This window comes from Puma concolor, chromosome A2, assembly GCF_028749965.1.
Source record: "Puma concolor isolate L17-30 chromosome A2, mPumCon1.1.hap2, whole genome shotgun sequence".
NCBI lineage: Eukaryota > Metazoa > Chordata > Mammalia > Carnivora > Felidae > Puma > Puma concolor.
The window spans coordinates 168,548,756-168,571,912 of NC_141668.1; the positions used below are offsets into that span (position 1 = coordinate 168,548,756).

The 23,157-nt window shown below is 61.9% G+C and overlaps 1 protein-coding gene and 1 long non-coding RNA gene across 29 annotated transcripts in view; both read left to right on the plus strand.

Annotated features, from left to right (window-relative positions):
• The window catches only part of PTPRS (protein tyrosine phosphatase receptor type S), a 95,649-nt gene that overhangs the window by 67,968 nt on the left and 4,524 nt on the right, over positions 1 to 23,157 (plus strand). For 6 of the 28 annotated variants that reach the window (XM_086699370.1, XM_086699369.1, XM_086699371.1 and 3 more), the window contains 19 exons: positions 7,186 to 7,491; positions 8,639 to 8,832; positions 8,995 to 9,021; positions 11,333 to 11,450; positions 13,114 to 13,719; positions 14,160 to 14,257; positions 14,880 to 15,133; positions 15,693 to 15,786; positions 15,878 to 16,093; positions 16,433 to 16,590; positions 17,092 to 17,106; positions 17,378 to 17,490; positions 18,901 to 18,948; positions 20,043 to 20,140; positions 20,231 to 20,354; positions 20,839 to 21,014; positions 21,093 to 21,212; positions 22,588 to 22,742; positions 22,819 to 23,104. In XM_086699370.1, the coding sequence (XP_086555496.1) occupies positions 7,186 to 7,491; positions 8,639 to 8,832; positions 8,995 to 9,021; positions 11,333 to 11,450; positions 13,114 to 13,719; positions 14,160 to 14,257; positions 14,880 to 15,133; positions 15,693 to 15,786; positions 15,878 to 16,093; positions 16,433 to 16,590; positions 17,092 to 17,106; positions 17,378 to 17,490; positions 18,901 to 18,948; positions 20,043 to 20,140; positions 20,231 to 20,354; positions 20,839 to 21,014; positions 21,093 to 21,212; positions 22,588 to 22,742; positions 22,819 to 23,104 (3,206 nt within the window). The remainder of the gene's footprint in view (positions 1 to 7,185; positions 7,492 to 8,638; positions 8,833 to 8,994; positions 9,022 to 11,332; positions 11,451 to 13,113; positions 13,720 to 14,159; positions 14,258 to 14,879; positions 15,134 to 15,692; positions 15,787 to 15,877; positions 16,094 to 16,432; positions 16,591 to 17,091; positions 17,107 to 17,377; positions 17,491 to 18,900; positions 18,949 to 20,042; positions 20,141 to 20,230; positions 20,355 to 20,838; positions 21,015 to 21,092; positions 21,213 to 22,587; positions 22,743 to 22,818; positions 23,105 to 23,157) is intronic. The other 22 variants (XM_086699372.1, XM_086699373.1, XM_086699377.1 and 19 more) reach the window with 14 other exon arrangements.
• Positions 9 to 4,797, plus strand: LOC147583849 (uncharacterized). The gene is made up of 3 exons (XR_015248565.1): positions 9 to 4,053; positions 4,192 to 4,260; positions 4,527 to 4,797. It is a non-coding gene; the product is annotated as an uncharacterized LOC147583849 (long non-coding RNA).

Genomic DNA, 23,157 nt, shown 5'->3' on the forward strand with positions numbered 1-23,157 from the left:
GTAGGTGTCTCGCGGACCCCGCCCTTCTCTGCGGGGCCCCGCCCCCACCCGCACACGCTGACCTTGGCCGGGACGCCGCAGCGGGTGGGGGGGGCGCCTGGCCTCGCGCGTGCGCCCCCACGCGGCGCCGGCGGTTGCCGCAGGCCCCGCTGTGTCCGTCGCCCTGGGGGACGAGGTTCACCCCTAGGTCGGGGGCCGCTGCCCACTGCACCTCTCTCTCCTCCTCCCGCCCTGCGCCTGGGGCCCCCGGAACGGCCGCACTGTGCCCTGGAGGGCCGTGTGAGGCTGTCCCCGCCCACACCCCGTCGTTCCCGGGGAGCCCGGCGCACAGAGACCAGACGCCTCCCCAGATGGCCCTGCCCCCCAGACCAGGCCCCCCATTGCCAGGGGCAGGAGCAGGAGGGCAGGGGGTGCGGGCTCCGGGAGCTCTTGAGTCCCTGGAGCTCTTTGCCGTGGTCGCCTTTTGGCCAGAACTCTGCAGCCGGCAGCTGCCTCTGGGCCCCGCTGGGGTCCCTGCCTCCGCCCTCCTGGCCTGCTCGGAGCTCAGGGCCTGGACAGGCCCCAGATCCCGCTGTCCGTCTGCCTCCCCTTCTCCCTCTGCCCCTCCTCCGCGCTCACCCTCGCCCGCCGTGGCCTCCGCCGCAGTGGCCCTCCTCCCCTCCCCTCCCCCTTCTCAGTCAGTCGCAGAGCAGCACCCCAGGCCTTGTTCCGGAAGCAGCCTCGGTGTCCAGACCTTCCAGTCCCCTCCCCCGGGTGTGTGCACACAGGGGGTCACGGGTCAGTCGCGGGTGACGGCAGCTTGGGCCTGGGGGTCCGAGCCGCTGCGGACCAGGGGCCTCGGAGACGCGGCACCCCTGCCCCCCTCCCCTCCTTGGCCCCCTTCCCTCCTCCCCCCTCCCGCGTGCCGAGCCGAGAGCTCCGCAGCTCACAGGCATCTGGGCGTGTTTGTGCGTGAGGCGATCAGTGAGGGTGTCCTGTGGCTTGGGCGGCCACGTGAGAGACCGGCACAGGTGCCACGAAGGTGAGTACGCGCTGGTCTCAAGCAGGTTCACAAAAACGGCCCACCCTGCGTGCCCCCCGGCCTGTGCCCCGCATACCCCAGCAGCTCTGGGCTGCACAGGGTCCACGGTCCCCCCCCCCCCCAAATTTTCCACCCCACGGCCGAGAGCCACACCTGCCCCGGAAATGGGGGCCTGGGAGCTACCTCCCACCGGAGCCTGTCTGTGGGTGCGTCACCCCCGCCCCCCCAAGACGTCACGCAGGTTGGGCCGGATTGTGAAGGAGGCGGCCTCCCTGGTCGTCAGGAAAGCGGCTTTGGCCCAGCCACGCGAAACTCTGGGGCGGCCCAGGACAGGGAGCGGGGGAGAAGGGGCTCCCCACTTCTCCCCCCGAGGCGGGTGGGGCCCGAGAGAGCTGACAGCGAGACTCAGGGCCAGGCATGTCCCCCCCGGGGACTGCGGGCTTCTTAGGCTGAACTCAAGGGTAGGTGGAGGCCAGACCGCTCAGCCGTGGGTCTCCCCACACCGTCTCACCTTCCCGCCTCGTCGGCGCCAGTCCGGAACCACAGCGTGCCCACACTGGGGGCCTGCTTGCGTCAGGAGACCCACCCAGAGCTCGGTCTGGCCTTGTAGCTCGGCACTCCGCCACTCCCTCCCTCGTAAGAAAGTCTTATAAGTTAGCAGTTGAAGAGCGGAAGGTAGGTAACCAGACTGGGAGTTTTTTCTGGAAGGCGTCTTTCTTTCTTTTATTATGGTTTTTCTCATCATCATCACCATCACCGTTGTTTCTTATTTTGTTATGGTTTTGGTTTTATTTTTCCTCCCCCCCTTTCTCAGCGAATCCATTCCTTCCGGCACATCCCTTGGTTGGTTTTTCCACTCCTGCCTGATTCCCCCAGGCACTTTTGGTTGGGGTGGCTGGTCAAGAAATGGGGGAGAGGGCCCCAAGTATCTGATATCAGAGGAAGGAATCCCGGTATTTCACTTTAAGTGGGCCCAGAGGGTCATTTTAGTTGACTCTGGAGTGGCGTCTGAGACGTCTCGTAGACTGATGTCTTTGAGGACGTCTCTCATCACTGGGTAGCCCCACCACGGGGTGTGCACGTCACGAGTACCCTGTAAACACGTGGTCAGTGAACAGATAGGGTTGCCATGATGGTAGGGTTCTATATGCCTTGCCGTGAAGCAAAGCCAGTGACCTCTCTGGACCTCCCTCTAGGCAAGGAGAATTCTGGAGTCATGGGCAGTTGAGGTAGGGTGGCTCCAGCCGTCCTCAACTCGCCTGAGTGGATAAGGACACAGGCTGAGGTCCGAATCCCCGTCCTCAAGTCAAGACAGCCCCTGGACAACAGCCGAGCCCCGGTTCAAATACCGGCTCTCGCCACATGCCCTTGGGAAGGCAGCCTGCTTGTTTGGGGCCTCAGTTTGCTCATCTGTAAAGTGGGAGGTGATCTGTGAAAGGCACCCCGGGTAGGTGGGGTCTGGCAGCCAGGAGTTAAAAAAGTGATTATAGAAAAGCAGGCAGATGGGCTTTGACACCCGTTTCCCCACCTGGAGCATGGCCTGAGGCTGGAGGGGTGATCGCTCCAGCCACTTAGTGTCTTGAGAATTGAATGGCTAATCAGGGGGGCACATTTTGAGCATAAAGGGCTTAGGGTGTGCGGTGTCCAGAAGACGCAAGGACCGTGAGGTCCAACGTCAGTAACAGCCTTAAGCCCAGTCTCGTAGCAGATATGCCACAGGTGGGGACTTAGTGTTATTCCAGAAAGCCTGTAACACACACAGTAGGTGCTTAATATGTGGGAACTATCACTGTTACTTAGCAAAGCCCTTAGCACGCTGCCTGGCACACAATAGGTGCTTCATAAGTACTCTCTTAAACCTAAACACAGATCGGCGTGGTGCGAGGCCCCTAATTGGCACTCACCAGATGGAAGCTGCTAGTCATTTGCAACAAGCTTACCCTGGTGTCCCCTGCACAGTAGGAACCCCAGACACGGGGCCTATGATCGTTGTTCCGTGAAGCCCCTGGAGAATGCCTGGCATACAGTAAGTGCTCGATAAGTGGCGTTTTCTTCAAAGAGGCTGGCCTTGCTCTGGGCGCATATGCTCAGATAGGAACCGTTGTCAGTCTGACAGGACCTAGCATGGGGTTTGGGGTCTGCAGGTTCTGCTCAAAACGTGAAGTCGTTACCTGCAGAACCTTTGACACTGTGTGCACACAGGAGGTGCTCGAGAAGGAAAAACTGCTCCGATTTATGTATAAGGCCCTTAGCACAGCACTTGGCACACAGTAGGTGCTTAAGAAGTGAGAACTATTCATGTTCTACAAGGCCCGGAATACAGTGCCTTATACATCGTAGGTGTTTAGTAGCTAGGAACTCTTGCTGTGCTTTTCAGTAAAGCCTCCAGCCCAGTGCTTGGCACGTAGTAGGTACTCATTATGTGGGGACTAATATTGTTATCTGATAAAGTCCCGAGCCCAATGCCTGGCACATAGTAGGTGCTCATTGTGTGGGGACTAGTACTGTCATCTGATGAAGTCCCCAGCCCGGTGCCTGGCACGTAGTAGGTGCTTAGTATGTGGGGACTAGTCCTGTTATCTGATGAAGCCCCCAGCCCGGTGCCTGGCACGTAGTAGGTACTCATTATGTGGGGACTAGTACTGTTACCCGATGAAGCCCCCAGCCCGGTGCCTGCCACGTGGTAGGCGCTTAGTATGTGGGGACTAGTACTGTTATCTGATGAAGCCCCCAGCCCGGTTTCTGGCACGTAGTAGGTACTTGTTATGTGGGGACTAGTACTGTTATCTGATGAAGCCCCCAGCCCGGTGCCTGGCACGTAGTAGGTACTCATTATGTGGGGACTAGTACTGTTACCCGATGAAGCCCCCAGCCCGGTGCCTGCCACGTAGTAGGCGCTTAGTATGTGGGGACTAGTACTGTTTTGTGATAAAGTCCCCAGCCCGCTGCCTGGCACGTAGTAGGTGCTCATTATGTGGGGACTAGTACTGTTACCTGATGAAGCCCCCAGCCTGGTGCCTGGCACATAGTAGGTGCTCATTATGTGGGGACTAGTACTGTTATCTGATGACGCCCCCAGCCCGGTGCCTGGCACGTAGTAGGTCTTTAGTATGTGGGGCCTAGTACTGTTATCCGATGAAGCCTCCAGCCCAGTGCCTGGCACACAGTAGGTGCTCGTTACGTGGGGACTAGTACTGTTACCTGATGAAGCCCCCAGCCTGGTGCCTGGCACGTAGTAGGTCTTTAGTATGTGGGGGCTAGTACTGTTATCCGATGAAGCCTCCAGCCCGGTGCCTGGCACACAGTAGGTGCTCGTTACGTGGGGACTAGTACTGTTACCTGATAAACCCCCCAGCCTGGTGCCTGGCACGTAGTAGATACTCATTATGTGGGCACTAGTACTGTTATAAAGTCCCCAGCCCAGTGCCTGGCACGTGGTAGGTATTCATTATGTGGGGACTAGTACTGTTATAAAGTCCCCAGCCCGGTGCCTGGTACGTAGTAGGTGCTTAGTATGTGGGGACTAGTACTGTTATCTGATGACTCCCCCAGCCCGGTGCCTGGCACGTAGTAGGTGCTCATTATGTGGGGACTAGTACTGTTATCCGATGAAGCCCCCAGCCCGGTGCCTGGCACGTAGTAGGTGCTCAGTATGTGGGGACTAGTACTGTTAATCTGCTGAAGCCCCCAGCCCGGTGCCTGGCACATAGTAGGTGCTTAATATGTGGGGACTAGTACTGTTTTGTGATAAAGTCCCCAGCCCGCTGCCTGGCACGTAGTAGGTGCTCATTATGTGGGGACTAGTACTATTACCTGATGAAGCCCCAGCCTGGTGCCTGGCACATAGTAGGTGCTCATTATGTGGGGACTAGTACTGTTACCTGATGCCGCCCCCAGCCCGGTGCCTGGCACACAGTAGGTGCTCGTTACGTGGGGACTAGTACTGTTACCTGATGAAGCCCCCAGCCTGGTGCCTGGCACGTAGTAGGTCTTTAGTATGTGGGGGCTAGTACTGTTATCCGATGAAGCCTCCAGCCCGGTGCCTGGCACACAGTAGGTGCTCGTTACGTGGGGACTAGTACTGTTACCTGATAAACCCCCCAGCCTGGTGCCTGGCATGTAGTAGATACTCATTATGTGGGCACTAGTATTGTTATAAAGTCCCCAGCCCAGTGCCTGGCACGTGGTAGGTATTCATTATGTGGGGACTAGTACTGTTATAAAGTCCCCAGCCCGGTGCCTGGTACGTAGTAGGTGCTTAGTATGTGGGGACTAGTACTGTTATCTGATAAAGCCCCCAGCCTGGTGCCTGGCGCATAGTAGGTGCTTAGTATGTAGGGACTAGTACTGTTCTGATGAAGCCCCAGCCCGGTGCCTGGCATGTAGTAGGTGTTTAGTATGTGGGGACTAGTACTGTTATCTGATAAAGCCCCCAGCCCGGTGCCTGGCACGTAGTAGGTGCTCATTATGTGGGGACTAGTACTATTATCTGATGACTCCCCCAGCCCGGTGCCTGGCACGTAGTAGGTGCTCATTATGTGGGGACTAGTACTGTTATCTGATGACTCCCCCAGCCCGGTGCCTGGCACGTAGTAGGTGCTCATTATGTGGGGACTAGTACTGTTATCCGATGAAGCCCCCAGCCCGGTGCCTGGCACATAGTAGGTGCTTAGTATGTGGGGACTAGTACTGTTCTCTGATGAAGCCCCCAGCCCGGTGCCTGGCACGTAGTAGGTGCTTAGTATGTGGGGACTAGTACCGTTTTCTTATAAAGTCCCCAGCCCGGTGCCTGGCACGTAGTAGGTGCTCATTATGTGGGGACTAGTACTGTTATCCGATGAAGCCCCCAGCCCGGTGCCTGGCACGTAGTAGGTGCTCAGTATGTGGGGACTAGTACTGTTCTCTGATGAAGCCCCCAGCCCGGTGCCTGGCACGTAGTAGGTGCCACATAATGGTCTGCTTTTATGTTTAGAGGGTGGTTAGGATCCCCAGCCCATAGTAGGTGCCGAGGAAATAAGATCTGCCGTTGATCTGTGAAGGACTTTGTATGGTGCCAGGTACACAGTAGGGGCTCCACGCAGAAGAGCTGTCATCTGTCACGACCTTGGCATGCAGTAGTTGCCTAATTTGGGCTGTGCTCCCTGTGAGGCCCTGAGCCTGGTGGCAGCACAAGAGGTGTCCAGTTAGCAGGCACTCGTGCTATTACTCTCGAGAGCCCTCGGCATGCTCACTGGCACATAGTAGGTGCTCGAGACGTGGGCGCTGTTTTGTCTTCAGTGAGGCGGAGAGGGCGGTCCTAGAGCCCCCGATTCAGACCGGTGTCCACCACGTAGGTGTTTTTGCCGTTAACCTACGACGCTCTTTAAAAAAAAAAAAAAAAAACCAAATTTTTTTTTTAAATTTACTTATTTTGAGAGCTAGAAGCAGGGGGCAGAGAGACACAGAGAATCCCAAGCGGCCTCCGCACGGTCAGCGCAGAGCCTGCCGCGAGGCTCAAACCCACGAACTGTGAGACTGTGACCTGAGCCCAAGTCCAGAATCGGATGCTTAAGCGACTGAGCTACCCAGATGCCCCAAACCTATGAAGCCCTTCACACTGCCTAGCACACAGTAGGTGCCCAACAGAGGGGACTCGTCCTGCTTTTACACTGACCGTGCTATTCCCCTGGCACGCAGTAGGTGTTCGCTAAGTACATCTACCGTTATGCTGTGACGCCCTTGGCCCGGTGCTTGGCGCAGAGCAGGTGTCCAATAAATCGATGCTTCTATCGCCATCCCGTGCCGCCCCGGCACCTGCCCCGTGTATGACGGGTGCTTCGCGACCGGGGCTTTTCGCGCACACCTAGCCACACACGCGCCCACACACGCGTCCCCCGGGGACGGTGGCCGCCCCCTCCCCAGGGCCGCCTGCGTGCCGGGCGGGTGCAGTGCTGAGCGCAGCGTTCTTGGCCAGCCCTCCCGGCCCCTCCCCTCCCCCCACCCGTCCATCTCACCTTTGGTTGACACCCGCTTCTTTTGGGTTCGACTTCTCTTTGGTTTAGTTCTGTTTTGTTTGTTATCATCTTCTGTTTTATTTTCTCTTTCCCATCTTTTGTTTCCCCGCCCCCCTCCCCCCGCCCATCCCGCCTCCCCTCCCCGCCCCCACGTTCTCCCCCCTCCAATAGAACCGTCAGCCCCCCCTCAAGACGTTAAATGCGTCAGCACGCGCTCCACGGCCATTTTGGTAAGTTGGCGCCCACCGCCGCCGGAAACGCACAACGGGGCCCTGGTGAGCTATAGCGTCCGCTACCGACCGCTGGGCTCAGAGGATCCGCAACCCAAGGAGGTGAACGGCATTCCCCCGACCGCCACTCAGATCCTGCTGGAGGCGCTGGACAAGTGGACGGAGTATCGCATCACGACGGTCGCTCACACAGAGGTGGGACCAGGGCCCGAGAGCTCGCCCGTGGTCATCCGCACCGACGAGGACGGTGAGCACCCACCCCGGCCCACCCCCCTCCGCCTCGGCGCCTTCCGCCTCTGCAGAACCGGGGCTGGCTGGTGGTCGGAAGGTAGAAGCCACAGTGTTGAGGGGGAGACGGGAGACCGAGAGCCGTCCCGAGGAATGCCGGGCTCCTTGCTCCTGGGCTCGTCCGTCCCAGGCCCTTCCGGGCAGTATTTTCTCCCCGGGCCCCGTGCCTGGGAAGTGGAGTGTGGCAGCCCTGCATTTTGGTCCGGTGCCGGAAAAGCCCGGAAGCGGTGCTTGCTCACCGCAAGCTCCTGATGCTCCCTGGCCCCGGAAACCTAGCTTTTAGGCTCCGGGGATGAGCCGATAAGATCGGCAGTTCCCTCTCTCGGGCTGAGCCGTCCCCGCGGGCAAGTGGGTCGGCTGCGGCGTGCCCGGTGATGCGGCCGGCTCCTGGGGCACGGCCACCGATCTGTAGCCACGGCCGACCCCCGTGGTGCAAACGTTCCTGCCGTGGCCGACTTCTAGCTAGAAAGTTCGGAGCTGCGGGGTGGGGTGAGGCTCCGGTCTGGGGTCCGCCGCTAGAAGCCGGGGCGCGGGGAGACCTGAAGCAAACAGCCAGTCCAGAAAGACGGCAGCTCCTGGGCGTCGGGAGTCCGGCTTGCCTTCCCGGCCCTGGCCTGCCTGAAAGGTGGGGCCCGCAGGCCCCCCCCCCCATCAGGTGGGGAGGGCTCTCGTGTGGGGCTAGCTGCCTACTGGTTCGCACGGGAACGGGCAGCCGGACTGCCTGGGTTCGGGCCCCGGCTTTGCCTCTTCTTCACCCTGCGATCGAGGCCCCAGTTCCCATCTGTGAAATGGGAGTAAGAGCCCCTGCCTCGAAGGGTGCTGTTAGGATGGACGAGGCAGTGTGGGTAAAGCCCGGGGAACGGAGCGTGCGGGGCCCGCTCGCTCGAGTCGTGTGGCCCTGGGCAGGGGGCTTAGGCTCTGGAGGGGGGCCCTCGGCTGCCCACCTGTAAGTGGGGCACACGCCCTCCCCCGTTGGTGGTGAGCGCTCAGACCATTCCAGCTAACCGGCAGCCACTTGGCTCCCTGGCACGGGGCAGCGGTGCTGCCCGGGGCAGGGCCGGGCGCCCCAGTAACGGCCCTGCCCGCCCCTCCCCTGCCCCCGCCAGTGCCCAGCGCGCCGCCGCGGAAGGTGGAGGCGGAGGCGCTCAACGCCACGGCCATCCGCGTGCTGTGGCGCTCGCCCGCGCCCGGCCGGCAGCACGGCCAGATCCGCGGCTACCAGGTCCACTACGTACGCATGGAGGGCGCCGAGGCCCGCGGGCCGCCGCGCATCAAGGACGTCATGCTGGCCGATGCCCAGGTGGGCGGGGCGCCGGGGCGGGGCCGGGGCGGGCGGGGCGCCGGGTGGGCGGGGCGGCCCCCAGACCCTGCGTTCCTGCCTTCTCGCTGCTGCTTCTCTCTCTCTCTCTGGCCACCTGCTCACCTAACTCCTCTCTCCCCTGCCGCCGCCTCCCACGCTCAGTGGGAGACAGATGACACAGCCGAATATGTAAGTAGCACCCCTGCTCGGCCATTGCAGTGTTCTCCCGCGGGCCGTGCAGTGACGTGACCCCGTCCCCTCCTCCCCTCCCCTGCGCTTCCCTGGTAAGAGGGTCTTCCCCCCCCCCTGGGCCCCAGATGCCTACTGGTTACGTCTTGGAGCTGGCAGCCTCGGTTTTGAAGTCAGGCAAATGGGCACAGGAACCCCGCAGGGGTCCCGGACGCAGGGCACAGGACGTGACCCACAGGTTATATATGTCAGCCCTCTTACCTGGATGGCCCCTAGGACCGGGCTCACACTGTTCCTTCCCCTGCCCGTCCAGCCCGCAGCGCTGCTCCCTGTGGCTCGAGCTGTTCCTGCAGCCCCGACCCACCCCTGCACCCCACAGCCTCCCCGGTTGGACCCAGGCCTGGCAGTTCCGGACTGGGCCTCTCTCTCCAACCCAGCCTGGCCCTTTTATCACCCTTCCCGGCCTTCTCTGACCTCGAAGTTCCTCTCTGTGGCCGAAGTGTCCACTTGATCGGGGCCCTCGAGTGGCCAGACAGTCAGTGGGCCCAGGGCAGGAAAGGAGGCCTGCAGTACCCTTTCCACCCCTCCGGGCTTTCTCAGGAGGCCCTGGGCCGGTTGGCATTGCTATGCCTCCTCTCTTCCGTCTGTCTTTCTAGAAGCCCTGACACGGAGGCGCGGGCTCTCAGAAGAGCCCCGAGCCTGATGTTCAATTGATACCTGTCCCACCCCCCAGGGAAGGGAGGGGCGGGGAGTTCCCACCACGGTTTTGGCCCAGCCCCTCCCACGCACCAAGACCCCGGGAGGGGCTGAACGTGGGGCTCAGGGGCAGGAGACCCTCTCTCCGTGCATCCCTGTCCCCCTCCTCGTGCCCCTGACCCGGGGCCGCCCCACAGCTCCCTGGCATGCTGGACCGTGTCTGTGGGTGTGCATGCGTGGGGACGTGGGCACGCGTGCAGCTGCCTGAGGGTGGACGCAGATACGTGTGCGGGTCGGAGGGCTCCGACGTTTGCCAGAGAAGCATTTACCGAGCACCTACTGTATGTAGTTTCTGTGTAGCCAGGAGCTGCTGCAGGTGTGGAGGTGACCGAGACCGACCTGAGCCCGCCCCCCTGGGGGTCACAGTCCAGTGCAGGAGAGGGCCGTGAATACACTTGACCCTTGAACAACACGGGTTTGGACTGTGGAGGCTCACTTTTATGCAGAATTTGGGTTTTTTGTTTTGTTTTTGGGTTACGTTTTTTTTTTTTTTTTTATGAACACACTGCAGCACCATAAATGTATTTTCTTTCCCTCAGATCTCCTGTCTCTTCTTTAACTGCTTTACTCTAAGAATACAGTGTAGAACGGGGCACCTGAGTGGCTCAGTCGGTTAAGCATCCGACTTCGGCTCAGGTCACGATCTCACCGTTTGTGGGTTCGAGCCCCGCGTCGGGCTCTGTGCTGTCAGTGCAGAGCCTGCTTGGGATTCTCTCTCTCTCTCTCTCTCTCTCTCTCTCTCTCTCTCTCTCCCTCTCTCCTCCTCTCTCCCTGGCCCTCCCCCGCTTGTACACACTCGCTCTCGCTCAAAATAGATAAACTTTAAAAGAAAAAAACATACAAGACACATGAAATCGCGTTACCTGTAAGCCTTCTTCTGGTCAACAGGGGGCTAATCGTAGTCAAGTTTTGGGGGAGTCAGAAGTTGTGTGCAGATTTTTGGCTGCACGGGGCGGGGGGGGGGGGGGCCGGTCAGCGCCCCTCCCCCCCCATGTTGTCCAAGGGTCAACGGTATGCGCCTAGTTACAAGTCTGGCTGGGGCAGGGTATTGGCAGTGATACAGAGGTTTACTCATCAGCTCTCGGGGGCGGGGTGGGGGGGGGGGGACAGGCCTGATTTGTAGCTTGTCCCCACTTCTGGGATGTAAATACGGCCCCACCGTGTCACTTTCAGGCTCCCTATGAGACGCAGGTGCCTCATCCACCTGTAGCCCCTCTGCCCCAGGGCGGTGGGAGGAGGGTGGGTGCTCACAGGCGCCCTCTGGTGGCCGCTGCGGGGCCGGGGGGCCGGGACGTGGGGGCGGCAAGGGTGGGAGCCCCGGGTGACCGCGCCCGTCCAGGTGGAAGACGACGGGGTGTCAGGCTACATGTGCCCGTTTGAGCACGGACGTGTGACGTGTTGGGGGGTGTGCATGCGCTCGGATGCACGCCTCTGCCCGCGGACCGGGCCCCCCCCGCCTGCCTTGCTTGACCCCGGCCTGGGGAGGAGGGGGGGATGGGCAGGGCCGCTCTCCGCCCCGACTGTGTCGCCGACCCCTCCCCGTCCCTGCCCGCAGGAGATGGTCATCACAAACCTGCAGCCCGAGACCGCCTACTCCATCACGGTAGCCGCCTACACCATGAAAGGCGACGGTGCTCGCAGCAAACCCAAGGTGGTGGTGACCAAGGGAGCAGGTACAGACCCCTGCACGGGCCCCCCGCCCCCAGACCGTCCCGCGGAGTCCTTGCGCTCGTGCGCCGGGCAGCGGGGACAGAGAGCCAAGGTGCGGGGGCTCCTCGGGAGGGCGTCCGGCCCTGCCACGTCCTCATCCCTGGCTTCCCTGCCCGCTTAGCTCCGGAAAGGTGGAAGCCGTTACCAGGCCTCTGTCCCGTCCGGGCTTCTCCGGGGCTGTTCCTTCTGCCTGGATACCCTTCTCCGGGCCAGCTGCTTGCTCCCCGTCCTTAGGTCTTCGATTCGCCCGCCCCTCCTCGGGAAGCCTTCCCCACCCCGCCCCCCGTGCCACAGCCTCGGTCCAGGGTTCCCTCCGGGCACCCCCAGCACCCCCGTGCTGCCCCCGTCACAGCGGTGATGGCCCCGAGTGGGTTGTGGTTGAAAGTTACCGCGCGCATCGTCCCCGCTGCCCGCGACGCCTCTTCTCCGTGCAGCCCTGCCTCAGTTTCCCCCTCCGGCCCCTCCAGGCCCCTACCACCTGTCCCGAGGGACTGTTTTTACCCCAGCCAAAGCTGAGGAGGGAGAGGCAGCCGTGCAAGGGGAGAGGGTTCTGGGCGGATGGCACAGCCTGGGCAAAGGTGTGGGGTGGAGAACAAGTTGCTTGTGTTTCAGGAGTGATGGGTCCTGAGGCCTCCCCAGCGCGTCCCGCACCCACCGCTTCCCCAGCGACCCTCCCTCTGTCCACATAGCCTGATGTTCCAGGCCCGCGGGACACAACCCCTCCCCACGCCCCTGCGAGTCCTTGCCCATGCGGTTCCCTCCGTCTGCCTAGTCTCCGTATCCTTCTGTGTCCAGCACCCTCGTTGCCCCTTCCAAGCAGCCTCCCCTGATTGTTTCCTCTTCTCTCAGGGACATCGCATCACAGAACCCGCTACACATGCTGTGGCTGCTCAGAGCACAGTTCCCAAAAGGTCCTGATAAGTCCTGCAGGGAAGAAGCCTGGTTTTATTGAAGATTTTTAAAGTTTATTTGTTTATTGTGAGAGAGACAGAGGGAGAGGGGGAGAGAGAGAGAGAATCCCAAGCAGGGTCACCGCTGCCAGCTGCGGGAGCCCGACGCGGGGCTCCGACCCACAAACCGTGAGATCGTGACCTGAGCTGAAACCAAGAGTCAGATGCTTAATCTCCTGAGCCAGCCAGGCACCTCAGGGTTGGCTATCTTTGTAGAGCATCTCTACTGCAGGACTTAGCAGGACCTTGGCACGTTGCTTGCGAGAACCATGGGGCAAGGGCAGGGTCGTGGACGTTGCTGTGTCCCATGGGTGTTAATCCTGTGTCAGCTAGAGGCAAGGGGCAGATCAGTGAGGCACAAGATGACTGACTTCCTAACGAAAAGAAAAGATAAGCGTCCAAGGGCCTCTTCTGACACCTGTAGATGTTTTCCCGCACCAGGTCCCCCGAGTCCCCTGCCTCCTCGCCCGCCCTCCCACTCGCCCGGCACAGTGCCGCGCAGGGCCTTTGCACAGGCTGCTTCCTTTGCCCGGAACGCCCTTTCCGCCGCCACCCTCGGCTCCCTCACGTCTTGGCTCCCGAGCGAGACCCTCTTCAAAAGTCGGCGGCCCTCTGCCCTTGCTCCCAGGCCGGGATGGTCCTGTGTGGCCCTGACGCTCGCCCTGTCTCCCCGCAGTGCTGGGCCGCCCCACCCTGTCGGTGCGGCAGACCCCCGAGGGCAGCCTGCTGGCACACTGGGAGCCCCCGGCCGGCACCGCTGAGGACCAGGTGCTGGGTTACCGCCTGCAATTCGGCCGAGAGGACGCCCCCCTGGCCACGCTGGAGTTCCCGCCCACCGAGGACCACTACACGGCGCCGGGTGTGCATAAGGGGGCCACGTACGTGTTCCGGCTGGCGGCCCGCAGCCGAGGAGGCCTGGGCGAGGAGGCGGCCGAGGCCCTGAGCATCCCCGAGGACGCGCCCCGCGGCCACCCGCAGATCCTCGAGGCGGCCGGCAACGCCTCGGCCGGCACCGTCCTGCTCCGGTGGCTGCCGCCCGTGCCCGCCGAGCGCAACGGGGCCATCGTCAAGTACACGGTGGCCGTGCGGGAGGCCGGGGCCTTGGGCCCCGCCCGAGAGACCGAGCTGCCGGCAGTGGCCGAGCCGGGCGCCGAGAACGTGCTCACGCTGCAGGGCCTCAAGCCCGACACGGCTTATGACCTCCAAGTTCGGGCCCACACGCGCCAGGGCCCCGGCCCCTACAGCCCCCCCGTCCGCTACCGGACGTTCCTGCGGGACCAAGGTAGGCGCGCGGCGATCCCCGCACCAGAGCCGGACCGGGCCTCGTGCCCACCCCCACCCCAGCCCCTTCCCTCTCCCCCCGCCCAGGTAAGTGGTCACTTTTCTGCTTCCTCGTGGACGCTCAAGGCGAGTCCGGACCCTGAGGCTCCGGCGTTGGCAAAGGTGGGACCAGCGCCCCCACCGCCCCCCCCACCCCCGCTCCCCCCCTCCCCTCCCCCCTCCGCCCCTCCTTCTCTCTGCAGCCGCGCCGTCTTCCCCGGCAGGGACTTGGGACAGGGCCAGGCAGGGCCAGGCAGGAAGGCCACGGGCACAGGCACAGCGGATGGCAGGGAGCGCCTGGGCCGCCCCACCCCGCCCCGCCCCACCACCCCGCCCCACCCCACCCCCGCACTCACGGGGCCTCTCCTCTGCTCTCTCCCACTTGGCTGCTGCCCCGCACAGTCTCGCCCAAGAACTTCAAGGTGAAGATGATCATGAAGACGTCGGTCCTGCTCAGCTGGGAGTTTCCTGACAACTATAACTCACCCACACCTTACAAGGTGCTCACCCCCCCCCCCCAGCCCCCACCGGCAACAGGCGGCCCAGGCTAGGGGCTGGGGCTTGGCCAGGGTTGGCCGTCGGTCTTGAGTCGCGGCTTGGACCAGGCTGGGGATTCAGCTGGACTCGGGGCTGAGTGAGATCAGGCGAGCGCGAGGATTGAGGCTCAGGAGCTGGGCTCGTCTTGGGATCAGGGCTCAGCTGGCATTGAGACACGGTCTGCGGTCAGCACTTAACTTGGGATGGGAACTGGGGTCAGGGCTCAGCTGGCATTGAGGGATTAGGCTCAATCTGAGGTTAGGGGTTAACAAGGGTTGGGACTCTGCTAGGATTGAGGCTCAGTCTGGGGTCAGGGCTCAGCTGGGATTGAGGATCTGTCTAGCATTGAGTTTTAGCCTGGGGTCGAGGTTCACTCAGGATTGGGATTAGGGCTCAGTCAGGGCTGGGATTCAGTTGGGATTGAGGGTCTGTCTAGGGTCAGGGTTTAGTCCGGGGTTGAGGCTTCTTCTGGGATCAGTGCTCAGAGTTGGGGTTCAGCTGGGATTATGGCTCAGTCTGGGATCAAGGCTCAGCCAGGGTCAGGGGCTCACCCCAGGCCCCCGCTGAGCTAGCCTTGGCCCACAGATCCAATACAACGGGCTCACACTGGACGTGGATGGCCGTACCACCAAAAAGCTCATCACGCACCTCAAGCCCAACACCTTCTACAACTTTGTGTTGACCAACCGAGGCAGCAGCCTGGGTGGCCTTCAGCAGACAGTCACTGCCTGGACCGCCTTCAACCTGCTCAGTGCCAAGCCCAGCGTGGCCCCCAAGCCCGACTCTGACGGCTTCATCATGGTGTATCTGCCCGACGGCCAGAGCCCCGTGCCTGTCCAGTATGATCCAAACCACCCCAGTGCCCCGAAAGATTCCTCCCACCCCCATTAGCCAGCTTTGTGACCGGGGCCAGGCGCTCGGCCTCTCTGTGCTTTGGTTTCCTTGCGTGTCTATAAAACGCGAGTCACAGCAGCCCCCGTCTCGCGTGGTTGCCCTGGTACCTCTCACGGGCACTGTCGCTAAAGGCGGCCTTGTGTTTTCTCCTCTGCCGTTCCGGATACCAGGAATGAGATTCAACCAGGGTTGAGGGTTTCCCAACGGGGAGAGGAGGGCTCTGCTTGGGAAGCAGAGGAGAATTAAGGACTACGGGGACGTTGTGGGTATGGAAGCTGGGGCTTTGAAGGATGTGTAGGAGTTCAAGAGATAGAAACAGAGTAAGCTTTCGAGGCAGAAGGAGCCACCCCTTCAAAAGCCTGGAGGCTTGAGTCAGGACCTAGTCCTGTATGGCTGGGGCTACAGAGGAGTAGCAGGAGGGAAGACGCAGAGAGCAGGGGCTCCCCCATCCACCTCCAACCAAGGCATCCCTTGGACGCACCCCGATCCTCCTTCTCCCGACAGGAATTACTTCATTGTGATGGTGCCGTTGCGGAAGTCTCGCGGTGGCCAGTTCCTGGCCCCTCTGGGTAGCCCGGAAGACATGGATCTGGAGGAGGTGAGGGCCCGGGGCCCAGGCCCGTCCTGCCTCTTGTGTGCCCAGGCGCTGCCGGCCGGGCTCTGAGCCACCCGCACCTCTGTTCCCGCAGCTCATCCAGGACATCTCACGGCTGCAGAGGCGCAGCCTGCGGCACTCACGCCAGCTGGAGGCGCCCCGCCCCTACATCGCGGCCCGCTTCTCCGTGCTGCCACCCACCTTCCACCCGGGCGACCAGAAGCAGTACGGCGGCTTTGACAACAGGGGCCTGGAGCCCGGTCACCGATACGTCCTCTTCGTGCTTGCGGTGCTACAGAAGAGCGAGCCGGTGAGTCCCGAGTGGTGCCTGCCTGCGTCCAGCCTCGCCCTCTGAGCGGGCAGGCCCCGAAGTGACCTCAGCCCCCAGGGCGCTTGGCCTCCGAGCCAGACCCCCATCCTCCCGGCCTTCTGTGATCCGGGCTGAAGCAGAGCAGGGGGGGAAGGGGAGAGAGCAAAGATTGGCAAGGGCCAGGCCGTGGCGGGGTGGTCCCCGGGGTGGGGGGTCCTCGGGAGCCATCAGAGGCTTTAGAGTAGGGGAGGGAGACGGGTTTGTGTTTGAGGACGACCCACCTGGCCACGAGGCGCGGGACGGGCACTGACGGAGGCCCCTCGCGCCCTGTTCCTGCAGACATTTGCGGCCAGCCCCTTCTCAGATCCCTTCCAGCTGGACAACCCAGACCCCCAGCCCATCGTGGACGGCGAGGAGGGCCTCATCTGGGTGATTGGGCCCGTGTTGGCTGTGGTCTTCATCATCTGCATTGTTATCGCCATCTTGCTCTACAAGAAGTGAGCCCCTCGCACTCCCCGCTTGGTAGGAGGGAGGGCTTCCTGGAAGAGGAAGGAGGGTCCGGAAGGTCCAGCGAAGGGTTCTCTCGTGGAAGAAACAGAAACGAGAAAACTCCGGCCCAGAGAGGTTAAGCCACCTGGTCAAAGTCACACAGCCTGGGGAAGGGCCGGGGTTCACAGCGGGCTCGTGATTCGGTTCCTCTTAAGGTCCACGCTCCGCTCAGCGGGACGATTTGGGGTGGAGGCCGCCTCTGCCTCGTCTCCCAAGGACAGTGAGTGTAGTGGCCACACAGGACACGTCTCAGCTTGGAAAGGGAAGGCTGGGACGTTGCTTTTTGTGGCGGGGACCCGAGCGGGAAGCATTAGCCCCGTTTTCCGGAGGAGACCAAGGCTCTGAGGGGTTAAGCAAGCCACCCAGTGTCCCCGAACAGGCCCTTTTTGGCCAGCATGGCCTCACCTGTCTTCTTTTCCCTCCTCCTCACCCGCGTGTGCTTTCGGGAGCAGCAAACCTGACAGGTAAGGGTTGGCCCCATCCTTAGGAGACATAGGGCAAGAGCGGAGGAGGAGGAACAGGGTGGCACCGTGCCCGCGGGGCGAGGGGACCCTCGGCTGTGCCGGCAGGCTGCGCGCGGTCCCGGGAACCCCAGTCCCACGTGTGCACAGTCCCTTTCCTCCCGGCTGGGTCGCTCGTTTGCGGCGCCTGTGCTCACACGCGTACGTGTGCGTCTCTGGGCACGCTGGGCACACGCTGGCACACTCACGGGCTCCTCTGCTTGCCCCCTCGAAGTAAACGCAAGGACTCAGAGCCCCGCACCAAATGCCTACTGAACAACGCTGACCTCGCCCCCCACCACCCCAAGGACCCCGTGGAAATGAGACGCATTAACTTCCAGACCCCAGGTACGTGCCTCCCGCGGGCGCCAGGATCCTCACCGCCGGAGGCCGTAGCCGAGCGGAGGAGGAAGCAGCCGCCTTGGCGCTCGGCGGCCCCTCCTCTGCCCCTGCTGCGCCCTCTGGCGCAGTTAAGCGCCCGCTGCCCACCTTCCCGCGTGGACCTCAGCTTGGAGATTCCACAGACCGGTTCCCGTTACAGCCGAGTGAGGCTTTTAAAAACAAAACGCTGCCTTCAGTTGGTGGTCGGGGTCGTCCCTGGGAGCAGAAAGGACACCTAAAACTCAAACCGACCAAAACCCCCTCGTTTCTTCCTGCAGAAAGGGCCATGCTTCCGTCCCCACTTCCGGTCTCCGGGCCCCTCAGTGGTGGGTGTTCGGGTTTTTCCGTGGCCTTTTCCCATCCTCCCGTGGGATGTGTCCCCGTGGCGAGATACAGAGATGGTGCCTCCCCCCCTCCCCCCTGCCCTGCCTGGCTCCTGTGTGCGGCCCCGCCTCCTGACGGTTCCCTGTAGAGTCACGGGAGCGAGCTAAAGTTGCCTGCCGTGCCTCGGGGAGACTGAACGAACCAGGGTCTTGTCCTCGATCGTCTTTACGTGCAGTGACCCACATACTTTCTCATCTTTTCCCTCTTACTGGGCTCATGCCGGCTGCTTCTCACCACATAAGGGGTTTTTAATTTAACCGATGGCTGCTGTTCTCCTTCTGGGCTCACAGCACGATTACATCCACCATCTACGCGCACTCAGTCTCTGCTTCCTGTCGGTCTCCTGTCTCGTATTAACTGTTTCCGACCAAAAGGAGATTTTAAACATCTGTATTTAACTGATGGCTGCAGTCACTGCTCAGCCCTTTGGCTAAGACAAAGTGTAACTGATGGCTGCAGTCGTCCATAAGGGATGTGAAGGGTCTCCTGCGGCACCTCTCACGTACCACTTTTCTTCTTCTGTGTCTGGACTGGGTTACATCGGTTTTTCCGTTTCCCTCCAGATGTTAATTTTTAACACACATATTTAACTGACGGTTGCTGTTCTTAAAGCTCACGGCATGGGCCCATATGTCCTTCCCCTGCCCCCAAGCTCCTCCCTCACCATCCTGCCACTCATCTAAAGTCTCTGCTGACCCTAACGGGCGCCAAGGCCAGGTTGGTCTGGGGGATGCGTTAAAAGAGCCTAGGGCCTCAGAATCTTCCCGAAGTCACGGCTGAGAGCCAGGACCGGCTGAAGTCCAGTCAGAGGGGGTACACGGCAGCTGCTGCAGGTTCTCGGGTCGGGGCCCGGGCAGCGTGCGTCCCTCGTCGTCTCAGTTTGCTCTGCCCTTTGCGTCTGTTGGCTGGCCATTGTGCGTGCGTCCAGCGGGGGGTGGGGGGAGGCGGGGCCCCTGCGTGTTTTCATTTATTTATTGTTTGCTGTTTCTGCAGATTCAGGCCTCAGCAGCCCCCTCAGGGAGCCGGGGTTTCACTTTGAAAGTTAGTTCCTGTGTCTCTCTGTTCTCAGCTTCCTTTCGCGCACCCCCACACCCCCGTTTGTTTTCATCTCTGTCCACCTGTCCTGTGCTGGCTTCTCAAGGGAGTCGGGGGTCTGGTCCGTTGGGCCCATAGGTTGCTGGTTGTGACTGTGTGTCTGTGGGGGTGGGGGGGTCCTCCGGCGTGACAGGCAGGGGGACCCACTGGGCAAACGGCCCTCGCTCCTTAGATAAGGGCTTTTGGGGAGTGCCCAGGGCAGCAGCTGTACGTAAGCCCGCCTGGCAGTCCTGTACGTCTGTCCCGGCCTGTAGCCCGGCCTGTAGCTCGGCCGGCCGGGCCCCAGGAGGGGAGAGGGGTCGTGCAGACGCAGACACTGGGGAGAAAGAGCCAGGCCCCCGCCCCGTTCCCTCCAGCAACCCCTCCCGCCGAAGGGTCACCATTCCATGTGCCAGATGAGGAAACGAGCCCCCGGAGGTCAGGGGCTCACCGCACCTGCTCCAAGCAGCTGCGCAGACAGACGGGGACCCCCGAGCACGCACACACACACACACACACACACACACACACACACACACACACTGCCCCCTGCTCCCCAGTTCCCCAGCTCTGCCCGGCAGAAGACATTGTAATCCTTCTGATCCCAGAAGGATCTGATCCCAGAAAGGGGTGGCGTCTCCGGCCCCTGCCCTGGGGAACAGTGTCTCCAAAGGCCTGGCCAGCCCCGTCTGCTTCTTCCATTTCTATGTCACTTGCCCGCTTCTTGCCACGAGGCTCCGGGAGCTTGAGGTCCTCCAGGGCGACCCTTCCCCAGCCCCTGCGTCCCCAGCTGGGTTGGGAGCACTGAGATGGGTGGACGTCGTCAGCCGGGGTTGTCAGACTCGGCTGGAGCTGCTCCTCGAACACTCCACCTGCAGACAGATCCACGGGCCGGGGGTCCTGGCCCCAGTGTGGGCCGACCTGAGCCCTCCCCTCCCCCGCCACTCCCTCTAACCGCGGCTCGTCCATTGCAGACTCACACTGTAGAGCCCCCCGCCCCCCGCCCCCCAGGCTGGCTCCCAAGTGACCGGCCCGCACCACGGGGTCTGCTCTCCCCCCAGGCATGCTTAGCCACCCCCCGATCCCCATCGCAGACATGGCGGAGCACACGGACCGCCTCAAGGCCAACGACAGCCTCAAGCTCTCCCAGGAGTATGAGGTGAGCTAGCCCCGCCTCCTGCCCCCCCCCGCCCACCCCCCATCCCCCCAGCGCCCATCCTGACGCCCCCCACCTCCCGTTCCCCTGCAGTCCATTGATCCAGGCCAGCAGTTCACGTGGGAACATTCCAACCTGGAGGTGAACAAGCCCAAGAACCGCTACGCCAACGTCATCGCATACGACCACTCCCGCGTCATCCTCCAGCCCATCGAAGGTAGCGGCCTGGGCCCCGTCCCGCCCTTGCCCGTTCTGAAGCGTGGACGAGCCAGGACACGGAGGGGGAAGCTGAAGCCTGATTCTGGTCATGGCTCCAGCCAGAAGCCACTGGGGTATTTTAGATACGTACTTAACTGGTGGCTGCTGTCCGTAATCTGTTTCCACGCGTCCCTCTGTGTCAGTTGTTCTCAATGCCCAGGAAGCATTCACGTGCTGGGGGAGAGGGAGCTAGGAGCGTTTCGAGGGTGCACCAGAGACGCCGCTCAGACCCTGCGATGCACACAACGGCCCCACCACAGAGAAAGCTGGCCCCCAGTGGTTGTAGTGCTCAGGTGGAGAAACCACGAAATTCATGCTCCGTGGTTTCTTTGGGGAGAGCTTGGGGCAGTCTAGGAGGACTTCCAGGAAGCGGTGGGCCAGAGAGAACCAGCGTAGGAGACGACAGCACCCCTGTTGATCTCTGGCTTCTCCCCGGGCTGTAGGCATTGTGGGTAGCGATTACATCAATGCCAACTATGTGGACGGCTACCGGAGGCAGAACGCGTACATTGCCACACAGGGGCCGCTGCCCGAGACCTTCGGCGACTTCTGGCGCATGGTGTGGGAACAGCGCTCAGCCACCATCGTCATGATGACGCGGCTAGAGGAGAAATCACGGGTGAGGCTGGACCCTGCGGCCCCCGAGCCCCCGGCCAACCCCCGCCCGTGCTCACCTCCGTTCTCTTGCCTTCCGCAGATCAAGTGTGATCAGTACTGGCCCAACCGGGGCACGGAGACGTATGGCTTCATCCAGGTCACGCTGCTCGACACCATCGAGCTGGCCACGTTCTGTGTTCGGACCTTCTCTTTGCACAAGGTAGGACCCGGGCTGGGGCTGGGGCTGTGGGAGGGGGTGATGGGGGCGGAAGAGGAAGACTGGAGGCCCCAGCTTCTGCCCTGGGAGCTCCCCGAGAGACACAGAAAACCAGGCATGTCGGCCCAGGCTGACCACATGGTCTTGTAGCCCGCTTCGTAGATGGGGAAACTGAGGCTCAGAGGAGGGCACCTCTCCTCTCCAGCCACACCAGAAGGACAAAACCAGCAGAACCCAACTTAGCAATGAACCTGTTGTCTCCTTGCCGTCATTCACGTCCCAGGCCTTCCCTCCCCCCACGCCCTCTGGCCTCGCGCAGTCTAGGCCTGTGATGGGTGGAAAACAAAGCTAGAAAGTCCCTGCCAGCTGGGGTAGTCAGGACCGGGACAGAGGGAATGTTTAGACATGCATTTAACTGATGGCTGCTGTCAGCTACACGGTTCCATGTGTCTCTCTATGTCATTTGTTCTCAATTGGGACAGTTTGCCATCTGGAGGGCATTTTTTAATTGTTATTATGGGGAGTGGAGGTGCTACTGGTACCCCAACGTTCCCCCAGACTCCAGCCAGGTCTTCTGTCAAAACTAAGCACACGTGGTATGTCAGGGCTTGATTTGGGTGCTGAGACACTGCAAGGACCAAGACAGACAAACTATCTTGCTCTTTCAGAGCTTAAGTCTAGTTGACAAGGCACCGACAATAAATATGTCAAGTAAGAAATCTTAACACGTAGAAGGAGAAAAATAAAGTATCTGTCGGGAGACCTGGAGATGGTGAGGAAGGGAGCCATGAGATCTGGGAAAACCGCATTCCTGGCAGAGGCTCAGCCTGTGCAAAGGTCCTGGGGCAGGATCATGCCTGGCATGATGAAGAACCAGTGAGAAGGCCTTATATCGTGGCTGTGGCAGAGTGACCGAGGAGGGGAGGGCCGGGAGGGGACCCGGCAGAGAATACAGAGCCTTGGGGAGGACTTGGTCTCTTACCCCAAGATGGGTGGGAGCCCTGGAGGGTGGTGGGCAGAGGAGGGCCAACCTGATTCAGGTGCTCACAAGTGCTCTCTGGGGGCTATTACGGGGAGGACAGACTAGGGCGGTGAGGATTGGAGCGGCGGGATCAGGGCAGAGGGGACTGGACCAGGGAGTATAGACGGAGGCAGAGCCACCAGTCTGGGCTCGTGTGTTGGATGCGGGGGGGGGGGGGCGGGCCACTGGGTCAAGGGCCACTCCTCCTCTGAGTTCTGGCCAGAACACCTGGGAGGAGGGAGCTGCCCCCGGCCAAGATCCGGGGGTGGTTTGGGGAGAGAGGCGGGGCGCGAAGCTGGCCTCCTCTGCACGTGCCTCGTGGGCCGCGGTGACAGGCAGTGTCCCCGTGGCCCCCAGAACGGCTCCAGCGAGAAGCGCGAGGTGCGGCAGTTCCAGTTCACGGCGTGGCCGGACCACGGGGTGCCCGAGTACCCGACGCCATTCCTGGCTTTCCTGCGGAGGGTGAAGGCCTGCAACCCGCCAGACGCGGGCCCCGTGGTCGTGCACTGCAGGTACCCCTGCCCGCCCCCTGCCCCCGCCCCCGGCCCTCCCTCGGGGGGCCCCTGACCGCGACGCGTGTCCCCGCAGCGCCGGCGTGGGTCGCACGGGCTGTTTCATCGTCATCGACGCCATGCTGGAGCGGATCAAGCCGGAGAAGACGGTGGACGTGTATGGCCACGTGACCCTCATGCGGTCCCAGCGCAACTATATGGTGCAGACCGAGGACCAGTACAGCTTCATCCACGAGGCCCTGCTGGAGGCCGTGGGCTGCGGCAACACAGAGGTGCCCGCCCGCAGCCTCTATGCCTACATCCAGAAGCTGGCGCAGGTGGAGCCCGGCGAGCACGTCACCGGCATGGAGCTCGAGTTCAAGGTTGGGAGGCGTCCCCGGCGGGGGCGGCGGGGGCGCCGAGATCGGGATCGGGG